This window comes from Tarenaya hassleriana, unplaced genomic scaffold (assembly GCF_000463585.1).
Source record: "Tarenaya hassleriana unplaced genomic scaffold, ASM46358v1 Cleome20, whole genome shotgun sequence".
In the NCBI taxonomy this organism is placed as follows: Eukaryota; Viridiplantae; Streptophyta; class Magnoliopsida; order Brassicales; family Cleomaceae; genus Tarenaya; species Tarenaya hassleriana.
The window spans coordinates 2,471,711-2,493,383 of NW_010965373.1; the positions used below are offsets into that span (position 1 = coordinate 2,471,711).

Sequence of the window (21,673 nt, forward strand, 5' to 3'; positions counted from 1 at the left end):
GGGGGAGCGGGGAAAGCCATCATCTCGACGGCGGCGGCAGAGGAGGAAGAAGAGAAGCCGAGCGGAAGAAGAAGCGTTATCACCGTCACACAGCTTACCAGATTCAGCGTCTTGAAGCGTAATAGTCCCATATTGCATCTCTGTGAGTGTTTTTTCGTATGCCATGAAGATTTTTCTTTATTATTTTCCTTTTTTTGTTATTTGGAGTGCAGAACTTTCAAGGAGTGTCCACATCCAGATGAGAAACAGAGGCTGCAACTCAGCAGAGAATTGGGTTTGGCTCCAAGACAGATCAAGTTTTGGTTTCAGAACAGAAGAACTCAGATGAAGGTTTGGTTTCTGGAACATGCTCTCTCTCTTGTCCAGCACTGCCTCCTTCATGAAGCTTTTTCCACATTTTTGCTTTCTTCATCTGTATTCTCTGGAGAGTTTTCGGATTCTATATAAAATTCAATGTGTTATGTTTACCTGAAGAAGAATGAAGAAGAGAGAGGGGTTTGATCATAACCATTGTTTGCAGGCACAACACGAGAGAGCAGATAATTGTGCATTGAGAATGGAGAACGATAAGATACGGTGTGAAAACATAGCCATGAGAGAAGCCCTCAAGAATGCCATATGCCCTAACTGTGGCGGCCCTCCTCTTAGTGAGGACCCCTACTTCGACGAGCAAAGACTTCGAATAGAAAATGCACAATTGAGAGACGAGGTTCTCTCCTTTTTTCTTCTTTTGCAGATTTTGATATTCAGATGATGCATGGTTAAGTATTCTTTTGCTTGTTGGATTTTCATTGTTGCAGCTTGAAAGAATGTCAAGTATTGCTGCAAAGTACATAGGAAGGCCAATGAACATCTCACCTTTGGACTTGTCAATGGCTATGGGGGAAGGTCCTTCCCTTGATTTTGATCTTCTCCCTGGAAATTCAATGGTTGTTCCTATCCAGCCACCCCAACCGACCTGTGCTTTATCGGATATGGATAAACCCCTTATGACTGATATCGCTGTCTCTGCAATGGAAGAATTGCTTAGACTTCTCCAAACAAACGAACCTCTCTGGACGAGAAACGATGGCTGCAGGGAAATCCTCAACCTTGGAAGCTATGAGAATATGTTTCCAAGAGCAAGTAATCATGGGAAGAACCCTAACGTTCGAACAGAAGCATCTAGGTCTTCTGGTGTTGTTTTCATGAATGCTTTGGCACTTGTTGACATGTTCATGGACTGTGTAAGTGTCTCAGAATCCAATGAAAAATAAGGTTCCACAATGAGTAGTGTTTCTGAATTTTCCGCCATCCTAATCATCTTTCAGGTCAAGTGGGCGGAGCTTTTCCCCACGATTGTAGCAACATCTAAAACCCTAGCAGTCGTTTCGTCAGGAATGAATGGTACCCATGAGGGTGCATTGCATTTGGTACAAAGTATTCCAGCCGAAAGATCATCGTTTAATGTAATATCATGTGGATCTTCATTAGGAGTTAGTTCCTCATGTTTTATTTGCCTGCTTTTGTTCAGATGTATGAAGAGCTACATGTGCTTTCACCCCTTGTGGCAACTCGAGAGTTCTATATGCTGCGGTATTGCCAACAGATCGAACTGGCAACTTGGGTTGTCGTAAATATCTCCTATGAACATCCTCAGTTTGTTTCCCGTTCTCGCTCTTGTAGACTTCCTTCTGGATGCGTGATTCAGGACATGCATAATGGGTACTCAAAGGTTGTCACTTTGAAGCAAAAAGTTCCCCTCTTTTTTATTTATATATTCTCCTTAATTATATCATCTCATTTTGGTAGCTGAGAATTGATTTGGTCACTGGATAATCTAACTATGTGTTCAACTTACTAATACAGGTTACTTGGGTTGAACATGTTGATGTTGAAGAGAAAGAACCGGTTCATGAGATTTACAGAGACATGATTCACACTGGGCTAGCTTTCGGTGCAGAGAGATGGGTTACCGTTCTTCAAAGAATGTCCGAGAGATTTGCTTCCCTATTGGTGTCAGGAACTTCATCCCGTGATCTCGGAGGAGGTAAAGCTTCGAGAACATGTATTGTTAGTGATCTTATTATCACTTATACTGTGACCTCTTCCAGCAATTTTTGAAACCCTTCAGTGATCACATCGGTGGAAGGCAAGAGAAGCATGACGAGACTTGCTCAGAGGATGGTGAGAAACTTTTGTTTAAGTGTCAGCACTTCTAACAACAGCAGTTCAGTGACTGTCTCGGGATTAAATGAAGTTGGAGTTCGTGTTACTGCACACAAGAGTCCCGAGCCGAATAGCACTGTCCTTTGTGCAGCTACCACCTTCTGGCTCCCAGTTTCTCCACAAAACATCTTCAATTTTCTCAAAGATGAAAGAAACCGACCTCAGGTATATGTTTCATCACCCAAAACCAAACCCATTTGGGTGCTAAGCATCATATTGTATGAAGCATATATATATACAGTTATTCTCACTGCAACTGGAGTGACAGATTCAGGATCTTTCTAATTATATATCTGTTCATACAGTGGGATGTTCTTTCAAATGGTAATGCAGTGCAAGAGGTTGCTCATATCGAAAACGGGTCACATCCTGGAAACTGCATATCTGTTCTTCGAGTAAAAAAAAGAGGCTTTTACTTTAACATCCCCCTCATCTCCATTATATTCTTCAGTTATCCTTAACAGCGGTTTGTTGTTTATACCGTGAAACCAGGCATTCAACTCATCACAGAACAACATGCTAATCCTACAAGAAAGCTGCATAGATTCATCCGGCGCTCTCGTGGTTTACAGCCCCTTGGAGCTACCTGCATTGCAGATAGCAATGAGTGGGGAAGACCCTTTGTTCATTCCGTTACTGCCATCAGGATTCACTATCTCACCAGACGGAAATAGCAGAATCACAACCATGGATCAAGGAGATTGTGGGTCATCATCGAGCTTTGGTGGAGGGTCATTGATAACTGTGGCGTTTCAGATAATGGTGAGCAGTTTGTCATCTGCTAAGCTGAACATGGAGTCAGTCACAACGGCCAATAACCTCATCAACACAACTGTCCACCAGATTAAGACAGCCTTGAACTGCTCTACAGCTTGACAGGACCTCAAAGAGTTGATGTCCCATTTAAAGCAGCACCACCTCTCTCTCTCTCCCTCCACTTCAATGCTTGGAGGATGGAGGGAGGTTGTGTTAGTTGAGTGATGCTCTTCTCTCCGTCGCTCAAAGGCCAAGAATCATTAACTGTTTTGTCTTCTGCTGATGATGGAAGCTGGAAGTCAAGAACGCACCATGCACTCTGTCTTCTGTATGGTTCGGGCATTGACTTCTTGTTCTTCTTCTTCCTTTTTTTTTTTTTGTGGGTTTCGTTCATTGTTATGTTCTGATCTCTTTTGGATTCTTTGACTTTGAATCTCTCTCTTATTTAGTTTGAATTTTTTTGGATGAGAAGAATAATGTCACCTCTCAATACTCTTTTACGAGGAAATAATTGTAGAGAAAGTAACATCTTGTTTGAAAAAGATTTCGAATGTTATCTTGTTATATATCTTGAATTTGTAGAGTGTATGATATCAATCATACTTATAAATTGTCTATTCATATTGTTAAGTTGCATAATATATATATATATATATATATATATATATGTACACACATATATATACACGAGGTCAGTTACTATATAGTAAAGTTAAAAGAAACAGAAAGGAAAAAAATATTCATAAAGGTGTAAGAACTAATAATTTATTGATATACTGAAAATTTGAAAATTAGAATTTAAATCGTATATAGGAAATATGGGTTATAGACAAAATAAAATGGGATGTTGGGCTCAAACTTAAAAGTGGGCCCAAATATGGCCCAATACATTTGCTCTCTCTATCACGTTTTCATCACGCGGATTCTCATCCTCTGTAACCTTTTTTTTATATCTTATTTATTCATATTTTTCTAATATTAAAAAAATATTCACCCGTAAAGAAATATAAATGTTTACCCAAATCAAATATATTCGAGTCCATATTAAACTATAACAAAATAAAATTAACATCTCTATTGTCCTCGTGCCATTAGTGTGTGTGTGTATATATATATATATCATAATAATGCAATTAAGTAGGATTTGGACCGACAATGGCCAAGTTTAATTAGCAGTTGTAAGTTGTAACCATAAATTCGGTGGCTAGACGGTGCCGTCCGATTTTTAATGGGATGGCAAGTCTACTTTTTGGGCATAGCCGCATAGGCGTGACACGTGTCTCGTGGAAAAGCCCAAACCTATCACACACACCACATGATGCATCACTTTTATTTTTATTTTATTATTATCGTTGTTGTTGTTTCGATTTTCTGTATTTATTCATTCTACTAACTGACTATTAAAAGATTAAACAAATATAAATTTTATTATATCAAATAGTCAATATTAGAATCAATGATAGATCGATGGCTGTTTAAGGAAGAAATGTATACATCTTCACAAAAAATATACAAATATGTTTCTAATGTGTGTATACAGTATATATATATATATATAGGTGACAACAAATATCTATTATAAATACGGATAATACATAAAAATAGCATTATTCTAGAAACTATATACATTAAGCGTTTATTCCATTGTAAGACCATGCCCTTTTTTCCCAAGGAGGATAAACTCGCAGTCATTTACATTGGAGTGCAAAATATGTAAAATCCAAATATTAAAATACCAGTTTTAAATATTAATATACTGAAGCATAAAAAATTAGATTTTAATATATTTTTTCTACTTTAAACCTCGATATTACAATAAAAAAATTCTACATCAAAGTTGTATCTGTTTCGGTTTATTATATTGTTATTTTTTTAATGCTTTTATTGAGAAATAAGGTATTTTAATAAAAATAAATTTCTCTATAAATAGCACACTCGTACGCACGAACAAATCACACCAAAGAAAGACAAAAAAAAAAGGAAATATAAAAATGAAGATTACTTTCTCAATTCCTTCCATCATCATATTGGTTTCCATTGTTTTGGCTTCTGTATCAGAACCTGGTTCTGTCTGCAACGGACAAGTACTCGACACTTCAGGCAACCCAGTCGAAGCCGGTGTCCCGTACTATATCGTACCGGCAAAGACAGGAACCGGAGGTGGTCTTGTCCCTGCGAGCCGAACCTTCGACGTAAGAAAGCTATGTCCGCTCGACGTGGTTCAGTCGCCATTCCCCTTCATCCCCGGCATTCCCGTCACCTTCACCGTCCACAACGGTACGGACAAGTTCGTGCACTTGAACACGAACTTCAACGTTCAGTTCGAATCCACCGTCTGGCTTTGCCCCGAGACCAAGGTGTGGAGAGGAGATGGATCTTTGCAGAGGGATGACTACACGTATATAAGCACTGGCGGGGAGATAGGAGGTCCGTACAGCTGGTTCAGGATATGGAGCGAAGGGGACGATGCTTACAAGCTACTGTACTGCAAGGACGGAACTGAATGTTACTACATCGGTACGTACGGTGACAACCTCGGCGTCCAACGACTGATACTTAGCAATGGCTTCTTGGCTGTGAAGTTCAAGAAGGTGTCTTCAGTTCAAAACGTTGCGGCTGAGAAGACAACGTTGAGAATGTTTCCCGCCTTTATGTAATGGAATAGAATGAACTACAAAATGAAATAAAACATCCATGCATGCCCATGGCATGGCATGGCATGATGACATGACATGGTGGGTTACCTAATTTCTTTATAAAAACATATCGTATGGTCGAATTAACTTCAGTCATGCCGGTGACTAGAGCCTTTTAGGGTTTTCGGATATACAATAACAAATGCCATGTGTGAATGCATTATCGAAATCAATTTACTATTTTTGGGTTAGTATATGTATTTTTTTTATAGAAAAAATGTTAGGATGATGATTTTTTGCCTAAAATACAAAAAAAAATAAAGAGGTAATTTTGTTCTAAAACATAAGAAAAAAGAAAATGATTTTGTAAAAAAAAACCGATAGAATGCTTTTATGTTTTTAATTCTAATTTTAAAAAATATTTTTATACCAATAAATTAATATCATAATTTTAAAATCAAACGGAAATGCATAAAATTAACCAAAAAAAGTATTGTCTTTTAATGTGCAGTTGACAGGGATTGAATGAGATGGTTGACAAAGATAGTATATTTATCCGCAGACAAAATATAATACATGACATTCGGTGATACGAGTGTTGTTTCAAATGGGAGATTAATCGTTTCTTAAAAAAAAAACATGTAGACTCACAACATCATATTGTATGTGCATTATAAGCCACCATATAATATATCAATTTAATTTATCTAATTAAGAATTATATATGGGCGAAAGTGACATCTCTTAAAAAAAAAATTTACCCATTAATGTGGTTATGCTATTCCATAAATTTTAATTTTTTTCATATACAGAAATACAAATTAAAACTCTGTAAAAGTGTAGTTGGCACTAGGTTATTATAAATTCAATCCCTCGATCATCATTATTTGGGATAATATCACGAACTATATATAAACCTATAAATCCTCAATCCGATCCGTCACTTTCCGTTGCAAAACACATATTTTTTTCACCGCAAAATTGCGACAGATTAACGACCGTTATAGTTTGCGACAGACGGATTTTCTTTATATTTGCGACGGATTTTTCGGTCGATATATGACTGTTTTTTTGTATATGGGACGAGACCCCTGCAATTTCCGGTCTTTGCAGGTATGATATAGTACTGAACGCCAGCCTTGACAGGATTGCTTGAAGTGTCGAGAACTTCTTTGCCTCGGACAAGACCAGTTGCCGACACAACAAGCAGAATGAATACGAAAGGAAAGGAAAAAACAAGTTTCATTCCAACCCGGGTTCGAGTCCTCACTTGGAAAAGGGCAATCCAAGGACGACTTTCGACAGCTGGTCACTTGGCGATCTGGAGAATGCAGATAACGATGCGATGTACCCTGTGTTGAGATATAACGGATCTTGAAGAATATTACGAGTTATATCGTATATTGGAGATCTTATCAAATCCGGAAAATATATATTTAGAAATATTTATTATTTTATTTAGTTTACTTATTCAATGTAAGACTCTCATCTATTTATATGTTATTCTGATTATGAATAAAGATATCATTCCACAAACTTCTACACCCTATGCAATGCAGAGGACGAATCTCACGACTATTTGTTCTTCACATGCCCCTTTTAGCACTCAGATCTGGAAAACGATGGCAAGGGCTTGTTGGCCATCTCTTCCGGACACAAAGCGAGACTGTCGGTACTGGTTGGACGATCCGGGGCACACTATAGACAGAGGTCAGCCAGTTATTACCAAACTTCTGACCCAAATGGCTGTCTATGAACTGTGGAGGGAGCGTAACAATAGGATCTTCAGAGGAAAGACACGGACTACGCAGAATCCAATGCAAGATAGATCGCACAATACCAGACACACTTCTAGCTTCTAAGGTAGCACATCTTCAATTTCCTCAAAGATGAAAGAAACCGACCTCAGGTACATGTTTCATCACCCAAAACCAAACCCATTTGGGTGCTAAGCATCATATTGTATGAAGCATATATATATATACAGTTATTCTCACTGCAACTGGAGTGACAGTTTCAGGATCTTTCTAATTATATATCTGTTCATACAGTGGGATGTTATTTCAGATGGCAATGCATTGCAAGAGGTTGCCCATATCCAAAACGGGCCACATCCTGGAAACTGCATATCTGTTCTTCGAGTAAAAAAAAAGGCTTTTACTTTAACATCCCCCTCATCTCCATTATATTCTTCAGTTATCCTTAACAGCGGTTTGTTGTTTCTACCGTGAAACCAGGCATTCAACTCATCACAAAACAACATGCTAATCCTACAAGAAAGCTGCATAGATTCATCGGGCGCTCTCGTGGTTTACAGCCCTTTGGAGCAACCTGCATTGCAGATAGCAATGAGTGGGGAAGACCCTTTGTTCATTCCGTTACTGCCATCAGGATTCACTATCTCACCAGACGGAAATAGCAGAATCACAGCCATGGATCAAGGAGATTGTGGGTCATCATCGAGCTTTGGTGGAGGGTCGTTGATAACTGTGGCGTTTCAGATAATGGTGAGCAGTTTGTCATCTGCTAAACTGAACATGGAGTCAGTCACAACGGTCAATAACCTCATCAACACAACTGTCCATCAGATTAAGACAGCCTTGAACTGCTCTACAACTTGACAGGATCTCAGAGAGTTAATGTCCCATTAAAAGCAGCACCACCTCTCTCCCTCTCCCTCAATGCTTGGAGGATGGAGGGAGGTTGTGTTAGTTTAGTGATGCTCTTCTCTCCGTCGCTCAAAGGCCAAGAATCATTAATTATGTTGTCTTCTACTGATGATGGAAGCTGGAAGTCAAGAACGCACCATGCACTCTGTCTTCTGTATGGTTCGGGCATTGACTTCTTGGTTCTTCTTCTTCTTCTTTTGTGGGTTTTGTTTTCATTTTTTTTTTCAGTTTCGTGTCTCTCTCTCTCTCTTCTAATTTCTGCTTCTGCATGCAATTTAATTGCTTGGCCATTTTGCGTTGTTCGTCTTCATGTTCCGGTCTCTTTGGATCCTTTGACTTTGAATCTCTCTCTCTTGTTTGGTTTGAATTTTTTGGGCGAGAAGAATAATGTCCTTTTGTGAGGAAAGAATTGATGTAGAGAAAGGAACATCTTGTTTTAAAAAAGATTTCGAATGTTACCTTATTATATATCTTGAATTTATAGAGTGTAGGATCTCAATCATACTCTTATAAAGTGTATATTCATATTGATAAGTTGCATAATATACATATATACACGGGGACAGTCACTATATAGTCAAGTTAAAAGAAAAAGAAAAAAATATATTCATAAAGGTGTAAGAACTAATAATTAATAGTTGATCTACTGAAAATTTGAAAATTAGAATTTAAATCTTATATAGGAAATATGGGTTATTGGGTTGATAGACAAAATAAAATGGGATATTGGGCTCAAACTGAACGTGGGCCCAATTATGGCCCAAAACATTTGTTGTCTCCGTGGCAGCACGTTTTCTTCACGCGGATTCTCATCCTCTATGACCTTTTTTTATGATTCTTTATTTGTTTATGGTGTACGAGTTCATCCAAGAATTATATAAATTAATATTGAATATTAAATTAAAAGATATATTTATATCTTATTTATTCTTATCTATTTTTAATATTAAAAAATATTCACCTATATTCGAGTCAATATTAAACTCCAACAAAATAAAATTAACCTCTCTATTATCCTCGTGCCATTAGAGTGTGTGTGTGTATATATTATAATAATGTAATTAAGCAGGATTTGGACCGACAATGGCCGAATTTAATTAGCAGTTGTAAGTTGTAACCATAAATTAAATTCGGTGGCCAGACGGTGCCGTACGATTTTTAATGGGACGTGTAAAGTTTACTTTTTGGGCATAGGCAAGAAGAAATGGAGCGTGTGACACGTGTCCCGTGAAAAAGCCAAACATATCACACACACCACATGATGCATCACTTTTATTTTTATTTTATTATTATCGTTGTTGCTGTTCGATTTTCTGTATTTATTCATTTTAATAACTGAATGCTAAAAATTGAATTATTAAAATTTAAACAAATATAAATTTTAATATGTTTCGCCGATTTTTGTTAATTATATCAAACAGTAAATATTACAATCAATTATAGATCGATGGCTGTTAAAGGGAGAAAAAAACTGTCTGTGTATACAAATATGTATCTAATGTGTGTGTGTATACAGTATATTTATATATAGGTGACAGCAAATATCTTTAGAAATACGAATAATACATAAAAATATCATTATTCTAGAAACTATATTCATTAAGCTTGTATTTCATTTTAAGACCATGCCCTTTTTTTCCAAAGAGTGCAAAATATGTAAAGTCCAAATATTAAAATACTAGTTTTAAATATTAATATACTGAAGCGTAACAAATTAGATTTTAATATATTTTTTCTACTTTAAACCTCGACATTACAAGAAAAAAAATTCGGCATCAAAGTTGTATCTGTTTCTGTTTATTAAATTGTTATTTTTTTTAATGCTTTTATTGAGAAATAAGGTATTTTAATAAAAAATAAATTTCTCTATAAATAGCACACTCGTACGCACGAACAAATCACACCAAAGAAGGAAAAACAAAAAAAAAAAGAAATATTAAAAATGAAGATTACTTTATCAGTTCCTTCCATCATATTGGTTTCCATTGTTTTGGCTTCCGTGTCAGAACCTGGTTCTGTCTGCAACGGACAAGTACTCGACACTTCAGGCAACCCAGTCAAAGCCGGTGTCCCGTACTATATCGTACCGGCAAAGACAGGAACCGGAGGCGGTCTGGTCCCTGCGAGCCGAACCTTCGACATAAGAAAGCTATGTCCGCTCGACGTGGTTCAGTCCCCATTCCCCTTCATCCCCGGCATTCCCGTCACCTTCACCGTCCAGAACGGTACGGACAAGTTCCTGCAGTTGAACACGAACTTCAACGTTCAGTTCGAATCCACCGTCTGGCTTTGCCCCGAGACCAAGGTGTGGAGAGGAGATGGATCTTTGCAGAGGGATGGCTACACGTATATAAGCACTGGCGGGGAGATAGGAGGTCCGTACAGCTGGTTCAGGATATGGAGCGAAGGGGACGATGCTTACAAGCTACTGTACTGCAAGAACGGAACTGAATGTTATTACATCGGTACGTACGGTGACAACCTCGGCGTTCAACGACTGATACTTAGCAATGGCTTCTTGGCTGTGAAGTTCAAGAAGGCGTCTTCAGTTCAAAACGTTGCGGCTGAGAAGACAACGTTGAGAATGTTTCCTGCCTTTATGTAATGTTTGATAATACCGATAGAATGAACTACAAAATGAAATAAAACATCCATGCATGCCCATGGCATGGCATGGCATGATGACATGACATGGTGGGTTACCTAATTTCTATATAAAAACATATCTTATGGTATAATTAACTTCAGTCATGCCGGTGACTAGAGCCTTTTAGGGTTTTCGGATATACAATAACAAATGCCATGGGTGAGTGAATGCATTATCGAAATCAATTTACTATTTTTGGTTTAGTATATGTATTTTTTTTATAGAAAAAATGTTAGGATGATGATCTTTTGCCTAAAATACAAAAAAAAAAATTAAAGAGGTAATTTTGTTCTAAAACATAAGAAAAAATAAAAAGAAAATGATTTTGTAAAAACAAACTATAGAATGCTTTTAGTTTTTAATTCTAATTTTAAAAAATATTTTTATACCAATAAATTAATATCATAATTTTAAAATCAAACGGAAATGCATAAAATTAACCAAAAAAAGTATTGTCTTTTAATGTACAGCAGACAGGATTGAATGAGATGGTTGACAAAGATAGTATATTTATCCGCAGACAATATAATACATGACATTCGGTGATACGAGTGTTGTTTCAAATGGGAGATTAATCGTTTCTTAAAAAAGAAACCATGTAGACTAACAACATCATATTGTATGTGCATTATAAGCCACCATATAATATATCAATTTAAGTTATCTAATTTAGAATTATATATGGGCGAAAGTGACATCTCTTTAAAAAAAAATGTACCCATTAATGTGAGTATGCTATTCCATAAATTTTAATTTTTTTCAATACAGAAATACAAATTAAAACTCTGTAAAAGTGTAGTTGTCACTACGTTATTATAAATTTAATCCCTCGATCATCATTATTTGGGAGAATATATATCACGAACTATATATAAACCTATAAATCCTCAATCCTAAATATCACTGAATTATCCATCACTTTTCGTTACAAAACACATATTTTTTTCACCGCAAAAATTGTGACAGATTAACGACCGTTATAGTTTGCGACAACGATATAGCGACGGAAATATGTCCGTCGCAAATTCTTAATTGCGACGGATTTTTCGGTCGATATATGACTATTTTTTTTGTATATGGGACGAGACCTCTGCAATTTCTGGTCTTTGCAGATATGATATAGTACTGAATGCCAGCCTTGACGGGATTGCCTAAAGTGTCGAGAACTTCTTTTCCTCAGACAAGACCAGTTACCGACACAACAAGCAGAATGAACACGAAAGGAAAGGAGAAAACAAACTTCATTCCATCCCGGGTTCGAGTCCTCACTTGAAAAAGGGCAATCCAAGGATGACTTCCGACAGCTGATCACTTGGCGACCTGGGGAATGCAGATAACGACGCGGTGTACCCTGTGCAATGCGGAGGACGAATCTCACGACCATTTGTTCTTCACATGCCCCTCTTAGCACTCAGATCTGGAAGACGATGGCAAGGGCTTGTTGGCCATTTCCTCCGGACACGCTGCGAGACTGTCGGCACTAGGTGGACGATTCGGGGCACGCTACGGACAGAGGTCAGCCAGTTATTGCCAAATTTCTGACCCAAATGGTTGTCTACGAACTGTGGCGAGAGCGTAACAATAGGATCTTCAGGGGAAAGACATGGACTATGCAGGAAATCCGATGCAAGATATATAGATCGCACAATGCCAGACACACTCCTAGCTTCTAAAGTAGCACATCAAGATGGCACACAATGTCGTTTGCTTGAGTATTGGTATCATGTCACATACATTGATCGAGAAAGATTAGCGTTAGCTTTTGTAAGTTATTGGGTCCAGTAGTGATTCGATCATCATGGAAATTGGTTACCTTTTGGTTTGTTTTTGTTAACCATTGGGAGTCTTTAAAACACATTTTTGGTAAGTAATACGAAGCACGTTCTCATAAAAAAAAAAACAGCCTTCATCGTAGCCTTTCTTTGGGTTGTGTTTTTTCCCCGAATACATTTGCAAGAATCGGAAGGCTATTTATAGAGAGATTCCTTCAACTACCATCTATTTTTTTTTTAATTACATAATTATCGAAACTAATTATCACCTTAACTCTGAATACGAATATTAACAATAACAACTTAATAAACAAGTTATTGAATGTATGTCAAATTTTAATTTTTTGGATATTAACGTGGAGTTCCCAAAAAAATATAGGTGGTTTTTATAATATAACGACAAAATCAATGCCTCCTTCGAACATGTGAAACGCATGCATGTGTGGACTGTGGACCGCTCAAAATACGTATCAATTAAAATCATAGGGCCGTCGTGTATATATATATATATATATATATATATACTTTGAATTTTTAAAAATGTGAAAGACATTGCTATACCGCCTCTCTATATAATACTAGGGTTTGAAAGATATGCATATAATACATGATATATATATATATATAATCGTAGAGATACCATAGCACGTTAAAGATTTTTAATTTGTGGACTAATTTTGTGAGAAGTGTTCGTTTATTTTTAAATTTGATACTCGTTTTTTTTTTGTATAATCTGGAAATTTGTCGGAATTTTTAAATTCATAGATCAGGGAAACCCACATGAATGTCACTTGAAGACTCGAATCCGGGTTGAGAAGAATTTTTTGCCTATTTCTTATCGATTGATCAATCATCAATTTGATATTCACATTATATTCACTATTTCATTTAATAAATAATAACAACATATTTAATTTCTAATTTTGTTGGAAACTTGGAGTACACATCCACTGTCCATCGACAATGGAAGCACGCTCTTATCGTTATGAACTTGGTTCAAATTCAACGTCGACAAGCAAAAACAGGCCACAATATATATGGTAATCAAATTTATACTTTAAAATATTACTCAAAAAATTTATTTACTGTACAATTTATTTACTGTAAAATATTACTTTAAAATATAAGTTATTTTTTAAAATAAAAATTTTGACGGATGTTTTTTTTCTTCTTCTTTTGTTGTTTATGTTTCTGTCGGTTTTTTGTTTTGTTTCCATGTGAAAAAAAAGGGTGAAGAAATGCCATGGGTGAATGCATTTTGCTGCGACACAACTTTGTTAGACATCATCGTTTTGTTTATATAAATACCGTATTATACTATTTTTGGTTTGGTATATGTATATTTTTATATAGAAAAAAATGCTAGGATGATGAATTTTTGCCTAAAATACAAAAAAAACTTAAAGAGGTGATTTTGTTCTAAAAAAATAAGAAAAAAAGAAAAGAGAATGATTTTGTAAAAACAGCTATAGAATGGTTTTATATCCTAATTTTTAAAAATATTTTTATACCGATAAATTAATATCAAATTTTTAAAATAATGTGCAGTAGACAGCATTGAATGTAATGGTTGATAAAGATAATATATTTATCTGCAGACAAAGTATAATACATGCCATTTGGTGACATGAGTGTTGTTTCAAATGGGAGATTAATGCCTTGTTTAAAAAAGAAACCATGTAGACTAACAACATCATATTGTATGTGCATTACCATCTAATATATCAATTTAAGTTATCTAATTTAGAATTATATCTTGTCAATAGATTATTCCTAAATTTATTCTCTTAATCATCATTAATTCTGACAATATCACGAACTATAGATAAACGTGGAAGACCTCAATTCCGAATTAGATTCAAATATATATGGTTTTTTTTAAAAAAAAATTCAATTATATCTCTTAACGATTTTACCATGTTAGATTCATGGAAAATCCACGTTTAGCTAAATGGGTATGCTATAAAATTACCGCGTATTTGACTCATCTTTCCTAGTAAATTAATTAACATCTGTTGGTTTATAATTAAATAAATATTGATTCCCGGAGAAATCCTGTCTATAATTATGCACTTGTCAAGTGTTAAATCCTCTTAGAACGATTTGGTTGTAATACTTGATAAACATCATTAAGATGGAGGATTACCGAGATAACTGGACACAAAATTGGATAATTAAAACTTCGGTCGTGAGTTACGGTCGAAAACCCTGGACGCATGTTTATAGAGAAGTTAACCATGACATGCACGTACGCATGTTTTTTTATTTCATTTATAGTTCGTATTTTTATCATAAAGTTGTTATTCTCCCACCAACCATTGGGCATATATAACTTCATGGATCACACTAGTTAACGTTACTTAATACGCAGGAAACATCCTCGGCATCATCTTCTCGGCCTCAACGCTCGTCCCGGACACCTTCTGGAACTTCACGGCCAAGATCTCGTGGCCGACGACCAGTCGTTGGACGCCGAACCCGTCGTTGTACGTACCGACGTAGTGACACGTGGTGCCGTCCTTACAGAACACGAGCTTGTAATCATCCACGAACTTCAAGACCCTGAACCAGCTGTTCGGACCACCTATCTCCCCGCCAGTGCTTATGTACGCATACTCGTCGGTGTTTTCAAAGTCTTCTCCTTTCCACACCTTGGTTTCTGGGCAGAGCCAGACGGTGGATTCGAACTGAACGTTGAGGTTCGTGTTCAGCTGCAGGACATTGTCCGCACTGTTCAGGACGGTGAACGTGACGGGCAACCCGGGGATGAAGGGGAGTGGCGACTGAACCACGTCGAGCGGACATAACTGTTGTGGGTTGAAGGTTCGGCTCGATGGGACGAGACCGCCGCCATTTCCGGACTTTGCAGGTATGATATAGTACTGAACGCCAGCCTCGACAGGGTTGCCTGAAGTGTCGAGAACTTCTTGTCCTCGGACAGGACCAGCTGCCGACACAACAAGCAGAATGAAGACGAAAGGAAAGGAGAAAACAGGCTTCATCGTAGTCTTTCTCTGGGTTGTGTTTTTTTTTTCGTGAGTGCATTTGCAAGAAACGGAAGGCTATTTATAGAGAGATTCCTTCAACTACCATCTTTTTGTTAATTACATAAATCTACATTAAATTTTAAATTTTCGGATATTAAAGTGGAAATCCCCCCAAAAAAAAAAAATACAGATGGTTTTATAATATAATGATAAATTCAATGTCTCCGTCGAACATGTGGAAAACATGAATGTGTGGACCGCTCCAAATACGCATCACATCACTCTTATCACAAAACCTTTAATCGAGGCCGCTGATTTTCTTTCCTAGATTCGATCTTTTAGAATGACGGTCAAAACAAAATCGGCTTCGTCTATGGTTCTTTACCATGCCCGCTGAAGATGATCCTCTTCATCGCTTCTGGATTCACAATAATGCCATTGTTGTATGTTGGATTATGAATTCAGTCGCTGAACACATTGTCGAGAACCTACTCTATATCAAAACTGGTCGGGATATGTGGTTGCTCCTTTCCAAAAACTATTAACAGAGCAATGCTCAACGAATCAAGTAGAAAATGTATGATCTACGTTATGGATCCATGTTGTATCTCTTACTTCACTATCTTTACTCTTTAGAAGCAATTCAAATCTGCGAGAGTTCGTCACTCTTGCATCTGTGGTCGGTGTACCTGTATTCTATCTAAGTGTTAGGAATAATGAAAAGTGTTCGTTTATTTTTAAATTCGATATTCACCTTATATTCACTATTTCACGTAATAAAATACTCAAAAATTTTAAAAAATTTATTTACTGTTCCATTGGACCACCGCCATATAGGTCCCCTCAATTTATGATTTGATATATTTTTTAATTAAAAATTTTGAAGGATGTTTCTTTTTTCCTCTTCTTTGTTTTTTATGTTCCTGTCGGTTTTTTGTTTTGTTTTCATATGAAAAAAAAGGTGAACACAAATTGGTCTCCACAGCATAGAAGGCTGGACTTGGGCCCATGGGCCATAATCCAATCTCGAGGATCCATTTATGATCGAACGGCAGAGAATAAAAGCTGTCTCTAAGTTTCGATCTCCACCGTTGATTACAATAAATAATCTTTGGCGTCATTTTTACAACGGCGTCGTGCATACTTAGCGAAAGGGCAAAAACCTTTCAGCGCCGCTCTCTGTGGGTTCTTGATCTTATACCCTTCGAAGAAGGTAGAACCCTAGAAATCAAATCTCTCGAGGTATTAGCTTTCTCGTGATTCTTTCCTCTCATGTTCATCGTACGTAGGGATTCGTTCTTTTGGGTCGCGCCTAATTTTAGATTGTTTGACGATGGAATTAGGGTTGTGTCTGACTCTAGCAAATACTGTGAGTGTTATCTTTTGTGAATTTTACTTGTAAAGGCGCGGAACGAGTAGCGTTAGCTAAACTTTTGAATTGAAAATCGAAACTTGGATTTGATCTGCGGTTCTGTCGGAAACTGTGTTTGTGATGTATGTGTGTGTATTCGTTTGTTCGATACATCTGAATGAATGGTGCTCTTGGTGCTGTGTTTCTTGTTCCTACTAAGTTAGAAACGTCTGAAATGGCTACAGAAGATTTAATGATGGTTGCTGATTTGAATCTGGAAAATGGAAAGGTCTTACTGTTGTATGAATGCATCAGTTCGTCTGGTATTATCATTTCCTTATCTATGCTCCCTTTAATACGTTTTTGGCTTATGATTTTGTGTTTTTTGGCGTTGATTTGCAGATGAATCGGGAAAAGTTGATGAAGATGGCCAACACTGTCCGCACTGGCGGAAAGGGCACAGTAAGAAGGTATCAGGACTTGCTCTGATGAAAAATACATTGCGGTTTGCCATTATATACGAATTTCGTTATAATAATCTTGCGGTCATTTAATCGGTGTTATGCATTCTGAGATCATATTTTGTAAACAATTATATCATTGTAGAAAGAAGAAGGCAGTGCACAAGACTACTACAACAGATGACAAGAGGCTTCAGAGCACATTGAAAAGAATCGGAGTGAATGCCATTCCAGCAATCGAAGAAGTTAACATCTTTAAGGACGACGTAGTTATTCAGTTTATCAACCCTAAGGGTAAAATTCAGTTTTAAGTCCATTTTGATGATATGTTTTTGAAAGATTCGATCATGTTCTGTGTATTAATGAGGTTTGGTTTAATGGCAATGCAGTTCAAGCTTCAATCGCTGCAAACACGTGGGTTGTAAGCGGTTCTCCTCAGACCAAAAGTACTTGATTCGAGTCTAAGCTATCGGGTTTATGTGGTACCCATTGGTCACAATTTATAATCTAAACGTTTTTTAATTTTCCTGCAGAATTGCAAGACATCCTTCCTCAGATTATCAGTCAACTTGGTATGCACCATTGACAGTTGGTACATGTGCTTATATAGCCTCTTATCTTGTGAAATGGGTGATCCTTTAATAATGCCATTGAATTTTACAGGACCGGATAATTTGGACAACCTGAAAAAGCTGGCAGAGCAGTTCCAGAAACAGGCTCCTCCTGGTGTGGGAACTATTCAAGAGGAAGATGAAGACGATGTCCCCGAGCTTGTAGCCGGAGAAACATTCGAGGGCGCTGCTGAAGAGCCAGCTAAGGGCGCTACTGAAGAGCCGGCTAAGGGCGCTGCTGAAGAGCCGGCTAAGGGCGTCGCTGCTCCTCCTGCCGAAGAAACTCAGCCCAAACCCGAAGCTTCTTGAAGAGGGAATATGAAAAAACCATCGGGTTTGCATAATCTGTATGGAGCTCGTGTTTTTTTTCTCTGATTGTGACAGAAGACTTGGTTTTATTGTCCCTTGATGTTTTGGTCGGAAAAAAAACTATTGTCCTTTCTCTCTATAATCCTCTCGTCACCTAATTTTGCTGCAGGAACATGGAAAGCCTTTTGGGACTTTGATCACTACCATCATGAAATTAAAACCGAGGATTATCTATCTTATCCTTGTAATTTTGTCAGCAGTATTTTTATAGATCCAGATTAGGCAAATGAAATTAAAACCGGAATCTGATCCGACCCGACCCAACCCACGAAAAAATTCGTGGAATTCAACACGAAGAAGGGTACTTTCGGAATTTATTGATGTTATCACAAAGGGTAAGTACAAATAAGCTTCGCAAACTCAAAATTACAACAGATAACAGACAAAACACGAGCAAACAAACAAAAGGGTTCTATGCAAAGCAAGTGCTTCTCATACATTCAAGAACAAGAACAAGACCAAGAAAACACGAACCGGAACTGTCTAGTAATCTTCCGGGGCCAAGGGCTGGTGAGTGGTGCTGTGGTGGTGGACTGGTTCGGTCGGAATGATCATATACTCGTATACCAGACCGGCGAGGCCACCACCGATGAACGGTCCGACCCAGTAGATCCAGTGGCTCTTCCATCTCCATCCGACCAACGCAGGGCCAAAGGCTCGAGCCGGATTCATGGACGCCCCCTCGAATGGCCCACCCACCAGGATGTTAGCCCCCACCACGAGCCCGATGGCTAGCGGAGCTATGATCCCGATGCTTCCCCTCTTCGGATCAATGGCCGTGGAATACACAGTGTAAACCAAACCATATGTCAGAATGATCTCCATCACTAGCCCATGAACTTCGCCAACTCCATGAGATACGTGGAATCCCACCGGTCTCTGCATGTCAAAAGTTTCATCATCATCATCATATATATATATATATATGTGAAGATGAATAATGTAACGTTACCATGCCGTTTGTAGCGAGCCTCAGCAAGAGACATGCGAGGATGGCCCCAAGAAGCTGAGCGATCCAATAGAAAATGGCGCGAATCACTGAGATTCTGCCTCCGATCAGAGCTCCGAAAGTGACGGCTGGATTCAGGTGGCCACCGGAGACGTTAATGGCGGCTGAAACGGCGGCAAAGAGAGCCAAGGCATGAGCCAGCGCGACCAGGACGAGTCCACCAGGTGTGTTCGTCCCCGAGTGAGCAGCAGTGTCCCAGTATAACTTGTCTGCCATGAAAAACAGAAAAAAAAAAAATATGCATATGTCTTACACAGATCAAAAGTGATATTTTTTTAAGGTTGTCTCAATGGAATTTGAACAGAAGATCAATCAGGGATATATATGTGTGTGTATATATATATACCGAGAGCAAGGATAGAGCCTTCCCCTGCGAAGACGAAGACAAAAGTGGAGATGAACTCAGCTAAGGTGGCTCTGATGGAGTCAGGGTGAGTCGCCTCGTCCGCTCTACCGAACACATACTCTCTACGAGCCGATGTCGCCATTAAACCCTTCGATCAATCGATTCTGCAAAATCTCTGTGCGTGTTTTTTTTGCTGGTTCTTGATGACGATCAAGAAGAAGAAGAGAACAAGACTTAGGAGAGAGAGAGAGACAGTGATCGATGTTGAAGAAGCTAAGCGGAAGAGAGAGAAAGAGACACATGTAAGATTGGGGTGTCGGAATACAGACACGTAGCTTCATTTGCATGCATAGATAGCTTCTTCTGTTCTTGCTCTTTTCTTTGGGTGCAGTTCATTATCTTAGGAACCAAGATATATAGATACACATGTATGCATGTACGTATATAAATGTGCCTTATGTATATGAAGTGTGGGCATGTCGGTTCGGTTTACAGATATGTACGTACACACGTAGACACAGCCAAGAACACAATTGTAACGTTACTAGCAACCCCAAATCGCATTTTAATGATTTATTAAAAAAAAAAATAATAATTCTTTACCACTTTAACCTAAGTCTAGCTTTCTGTAACATGAAAACTATTATGTTGTAATGAAATTGTGACAATTTTGTTCAACAAAATTTATCGGTTTATAGGAAATATGATTCATGGCCTTTGTTATCCATGAAGAAACTGAAATTTTTTTCTTCTCAAAGACGGCAAGAAAAAAGACGCACAAAGAACATAAAACGAGATTTGCTGTTCTGTCTTGGCGTGTCATCAAGCATTGTTGGCTGCTTTCTTCTCCTTTTGTTTCTCCCTCTTCTTCTTGTTCTTCAGAGCATTCTTGCTCATTTCTCTGCATTTTAGGCCAAGAAATCGATCATTGTTACTGCAAATATTCTCAAGATAATGACGCGACGATGAACATTGAAAGGAACTTACCCCGATGACGAGCTTCCTCCGAGTAACTGCCAACAACAAATCAATGACAACCGTTAGAGGAGGACACAAACTGAGAAAAAAAAAACTACAAGTAGATATCTAAGATGCCAAAACTAGAAGTACTTTCATGTCATGTCAAACCAAACCGACTAAAAACCTTCCATTGTTGGATCTGGATTCTGGATACAAGAAAGCAAGCAACTAGAGGTATGCTTGTTTGGAGAATTGAGATCAAACCGGATCTCTTTTCTCCATTCCATTCATATCGGTATATATCAAAGATAAAAGTCTGGTCTGAAACTACCTCTGCCTGAATTGCGGCTGCAGTCTTAGCATGCGGGGGACGATAAGCAGCGGGTTTTTGTGCGGTCGGGTTGGAAGCAGTCGGTTTCTTCTGAGCCGAGCCTTGTCCTAAATAGATATATGCAAGTAGAACTCGTTCAGGACAAAGAGAATGACAGGATTTTGCACATAATCAGGCCCGAGTTTTAAGCGTTACGAGAGACGAGACCTTGCGGTTTAGTTTCTTGGACCTTCAATGATTCAACAGACTTGACAAGTTGGCTGATCTCACCGAACTTTTCGGGTGACTCCGGTTTCCAGTCAGCCTGGGAGGACGAAAGCAAACGGGTAAAGTATGACCCGGCCCGAAATTATACTTTTCTATTCTCTGACAAGAAATGAAACTGTAATAAGATGGAGATACCTGGTATAGCTTGTCAAACATCTTCTTGAAGTGAATTGTCCCATCATAGTTAAAGATTTTTATCCTTCATTCAGATCAAATGAAGACATGAAAAACTTGTGTGTGTGTGTGTGTGTGAGAGAGAGAGAGAGAGAGAGAGAGAGAGAGAGAGAGAGAGA

At 37.9% G+C, this 21,673-nt stretch overlaps 7 protein-coding genes across 12 annotated transcripts in view; 4 read left to right on the forward strand and 3 right to left on the reverse strand.

The window, feature by feature from the left end:
• Nucleotides 1–3,454, forward strand: part of LOC104813934 (homeobox-leucine zipper protein HDG11-like) — a 5,003-nt gene extending 1,549 nt beyond the window's left edge. For 3 of the 4 annotated variants that reach the window (XM_010541743.1, XM_010541740.1, XM_010541742.1), the window contains 10 exons: nucleotides 14–118; nucleotides 213–330; nucleotides 521–709; nucleotides 801–1,226; nucleotides 1,311–1,412; nucleotides 1,514–1,714; nucleotides 1,849–2,029; nucleotides 2,114–2,373; nucleotides 2,514–2,603; nucleotides 2,701–3,454. In XM_010541743.1, the coding sequence (XP_010540045.1) occupies nucleotides 14–118; nucleotides 213–330; nucleotides 521–709; nucleotides 801–1,226; nucleotides 1,311–1,412; nucleotides 1,514–1,714; nucleotides 1,849–2,029; nucleotides 2,114–2,373; nucleotides 2,514–2,603; nucleotides 2,701–3,084 (2,056 nt within the window). In that variant the 3' untranslated portion in view covers nucleotides 3,085–3,454. The remainder of the gene's footprint in view (nucleotides 1–13; nucleotides 119–212; nucleotides 331–520; nucleotides 710–800; nucleotides 1,227–1,310; nucleotides 1,413–1,513; nucleotides 1,715–1,848; nucleotides 2,030–2,113; nucleotides 2,374–2,513; nucleotides 2,604–2,700) is intronic. The other variant, XM_010541744.1, reaches the window with a different exon arrangement.
• A 1,462-nt stretch (nucleotides 3,455–4,916) lies between these two features.
• On the forward strand, nucleotides 4,917–5,820 carry LOC104813935 (bark lectin-like). Its single transcript, XM_019202566.1, has one exon. It carries the CDS (start codon nucleotides 4,956–4,958, stop codon nucleotides 5,619–5,621), a length of 666 nt encoding a protein of 221 aa, XP_019058111.1. The 5' UTR covers nucleotides 4,917–4,955; the 3' UTR covers nucleotides 5,622–5,820.
• Nucleotides 5,821–10,175: 4,355 nt separating this feature from the next.
• LOC104814040 (bark lectin-like) lies at nucleotides 10,176–11,016 on the forward strand. The gene has a single exon (XM_010541884.2). It carries the CDS (start codon nucleotides 10,212–10,214, stop codon nucleotides 10,872–10,874), a length of 663 nt encoding a protein of 220 aa, XP_010540186.1. The 5' UTR covers nucleotides 10,176–10,211; the 3' UTR covers nucleotides 10,875–11,016.
• A 3,865-nt stretch (nucleotides 11,017–14,881) lies between these two features.
• On the reverse strand, nucleotides 14,882–15,718 carry LOC104814041 (bark lectin-like). The gene has a single exon (XM_010541885.2). The coding sequence runs from the start codon at nucleotides 15,688–15,690 to the stop codon at nucleotides 15,049–15,051; it is 642 nt and encodes a 213-aa protein (XP_010540187.1). The 5' UTR covers nucleotides 15,691–15,718; the 3' UTR covers nucleotides 14,882–15,048.
• A 1,080-nt stretch (nucleotides 15,719–16,798) lies between these two features.
• On the forward strand, nucleotides 16,799–18,579 carry LOC104813936 (basic transcription factor 3-like). 2 transcript variants are annotated; one of them, XM_010541747.1, is made up of 6 exons: nucleotides 16,799–16,888; nucleotides 17,429–17,496; nucleotides 17,633–17,781; nucleotides 17,877–17,933; nucleotides 18,021–18,059; nucleotides 18,151–18,579. In XM_010541747.1, the coding sequence occupies exons 2-6, from the start codon at nucleotides 17,429–17,431 to the stop codon at nucleotides 18,405–18,407; spliced, it is 570 nt and encodes a 189-aa protein (XP_010540049.1). In that variant the 5' UTR covers nucleotides 16,799–16,888; the 3' UTR covers nucleotides 18,408–18,579. The 2 variants fall into 2 exon arrangements, with proteins under 2 accessions (XP_010540049.1, XP_010540048.1); XM_010541746.2 differs by having other exon boundaries at nucleotides 16,803–16,917.
• A 173-nt stretch (nucleotides 18,580–18,752) lies between these two features.
• Nucleotides 18,753–20,068, reverse strand: LOC104813937 (probable aquaporin TIP3-2). Its single transcript, XM_010541748.2, has 3 exons — nucleotides 19,823–20,068; nucleotides 19,420–19,685; nucleotides 18,753–19,346 (listed from the first exon to the last, which is right to left on the reverse strand). Exons 1-3 carry the CDS (start codon nucleotides 19,962–19,964, stop codon nucleotides 18,951–18,953), a joined length of 804 nt encoding a protein of 267 aa, XP_010540050.1. The 5' UTR covers nucleotides 19,965–20,068; the 3' UTR covers nucleotides 18,753–18,950.
• Nucleotides 20,069–20,456: 388 nt separating this feature from the next.
• Nucleotides 20,457–21,673, reverse strand: part of LOC104813938 (eukaryotic translation initiation factor 2A) — an 8,992-nt gene continuing 7,775 nt past the window's right edge. For both annotated transcript variants that reach the window (XM_010541749.2, XM_010541751.2), the window contains exons 10-14: nucleotides 21,516–21,579; nucleotides 21,321–21,417; nucleotides 21,114–21,220; nucleotides 20,810–20,835; nucleotides 20,457–20,723 (exon numbers count right to left, since the gene is read on the reverse strand). In XM_010541749.2, coding sequence (XP_010540051.1) covers nucleotides 20,645–20,723; nucleotides 20,810–20,835; nucleotides 21,114–21,220; nucleotides 21,321–21,417; nucleotides 21,516–21,579 — 373 coding nt within the window. In that variant the 3' untranslated portion in view covers nucleotides 20,457–20,644. The remainder of the gene's footprint in view (nucleotides 20,724–20,809; nucleotides 20,836–21,113; nucleotides 21,221–21,320; nucleotides 21,418–21,515; nucleotides 21,580–21,673) is intronic.